At 45.4% G+C, this 2102-nt stretch overlaps 1 protein-coding gene across 1 annotated transcript in view; it reads right to left on the minus strand.

Moving 5' to 3' along the window:
• Window positions 1–1329: 1329 nt before the first annotated feature.
• The window catches only part of LOC115010558 (extracellular sulfatase Sulf-2-like), a 15024-nt gene continuing 14251 nt past the window's right edge, over window positions 1330–2102 (minus strand). Inside the window, exon 17 of the mRNA XM_029435194.1 lies at window positions 1330–1849. Within this exon, the coding sequence (XP_029291054.1) occupies window positions 1819–1849 (31 nt within the window). The 3' untranslated portion in view covers window positions 1330–1818. The remainder of the gene's footprint in view (window positions 1850–2102) is intronic.

The following is a 2102-nucleotide window of genomic DNA, read 5'->3' on the forward strand; positions in this document are numbered from 1 at the left end:
CCTAATTCAAAACTCTGGACATTTCCGAGCAGGGAGAAAATCTGACGGCAGAGAAACTACAAAAGAAAAAGAAAACGCAGCTGGAATCAAGTGAACAGAAAAGGAATGGACGTATGTGCAGGAAGAAGGTGATTGGACGGCGATGTTTGAAGGTTAACACGGGTAAAAAAATAAATAAAAATGTGGTGACACCAAACCAGAGCTGTGGTGGCAGCTTTAACTTGAAAACATTCTTCCTCCACAAAACATCTGCAACACGCTGCTGATGCTCTGATGTCACCGTGTAGTCCTCTTCCTATTGGCTCACTGGACATCAAGAGATCTCAAGTTCCCACCGTCTTTCATCCAATCCTTCTTTTCTTCTTTTGGATTCTTTAATCCATAATGTTCTCGTCGTTACTTTTCCTCAGGGCTGCCGTGTTGCATCATGGGTACTGTAGTCAGTCACCAGGTTAGTACAACTGTAGCTCTGTCGTCAGTAATGCCACTGGTCACCACGGTAACCAACAGTCAAGTTAGTGGAAGAAATAAAGAAATAAACTGTGACATCACAGCGACGTCACAGCGATATTCCTGTGACATCACTGTGACGTCACTGTGACATCACTGTGACGTCACTGTGACGTCACAGTGATGTCACAGTGACATCACAGCGACGTCACAGCGATGTCACAGTGACGTCACAGTGATGTCACAGTGACCCTGAAGCAGACAAACATGGAAGTTTGTCTGCTTCAGTTTGAGTTTAGTAACAATAACAAAAGGGAGATGAGTTCTTTAATTACAGACGGTGAGAAAGACTAAATATGAACGTGTAAATCAAATATGGCCGCTGGGAGGTGACCTGAAGAGGAGGACACAGAGAGAGGAAGTTTGGAGTTTTATGAACTGTACAGATGTTACTGTTCAGCGTAGCAGTGATGACTTTTACTCGTTAGTCAGCTTTTCTGACAGAATTATGAAAAAAGCCTGTGAGAAAAATAAATTGAGTTTGTTAGTTAATGTTTGACAGCTCTGGAAACAGAACAGTTGACCTCATTTATAGATATCTGCTTTAGCTTAAGTGCACAACACATGGCGTGTCATTGTTTCTAGTAAACAAGCTAACAGCAGGTATTTTGGATACAATACCCGACCAAATTGTGAAGATATTGAAACCCTTGTCGGAGCTGCAGCAGGGATGCATGTGAACGTCTTATTACGATCTTTCTGTCCTTGAGTCAAGTGCAATCATTTCAAAATGTTTCCAATATGAAGCACGTCAGTATCAATAAAGAATAAAACAGCTCACTGCGCTGGTTTTGCAGAAGAGTCTCCTGGAAACTAATATTGTAACTGAACTGAAGATTTATTTCTAGTTTAAAAAGATAAAACTTCTATGAATCAAATAACAGAATCGACTCGATAAGAATATCAGATAAATATCTGACTTGAGTTGGGAGCAGGAAGCTGATATTTTACTGTCGTCTGCAGAGTTTATCTACCGAGGTTGCAACATCTAAAGTTATACTGTGTCCTCCTCTTCATCACCATTGTCCTCCTCCTCCTCCTCTTCGTCTCTGTCCTCCTCCAACCGGAGCAGCCCTCCTCAGAGGAGGAGGAGGAGGAGGTGATGGATGGAGTTTTGTCCCAGCGTCTCCCTGAGCAGCAGGGCGGGGGGGGGGGGGGGGGGGGCAAGTGATGTCACAGAGATGGCAGAAGTCTGATTGGCTGGCCGGTGAGACGGGGGCGTGGTTGTTGACCGGTGCCGCCGTCTCGACGACCACGCCCTGCTCCTTCAGGCTGCTGCGGGTGGATTCAGGAGCCTGCTCAGCAGACTCAGCCCTTCCAGCCGTCCCAGATCGGACCTCTGGATCGACACACGGAAACCAGGGTGAGGTTTGGACGACAGTAAAGAGTGTGTGTCTATGTGTGTGTGAGTTACAGTCAGCAGACAGACAGAACACTGAGGAACGAGCATGCAGCAGAAACGGTTAACATCCTCACAGCCGCAGGTTCAGCTGTGTGAGGAGCCGCTTCTACTATAAATCAGGGTTTTTGTTGGTACATTTCTTTTTGAAATGCCGACAGCAGGAAGCGAACATGCTTAGCATGTTTAGTAG

This window comes from Cottoperca gobio, chromosome 7, assembly GCF_900634415.1.
Source record: "Cottoperca gobio chromosome 7, fCotGob3.1, whole genome shotgun sequence".
Lineage (NCBI taxonomy): Eukaryota > Metazoa > Chordata > Actinopteri > Perciformes > Bovichtidae > Cottoperca > Cottoperca gobio.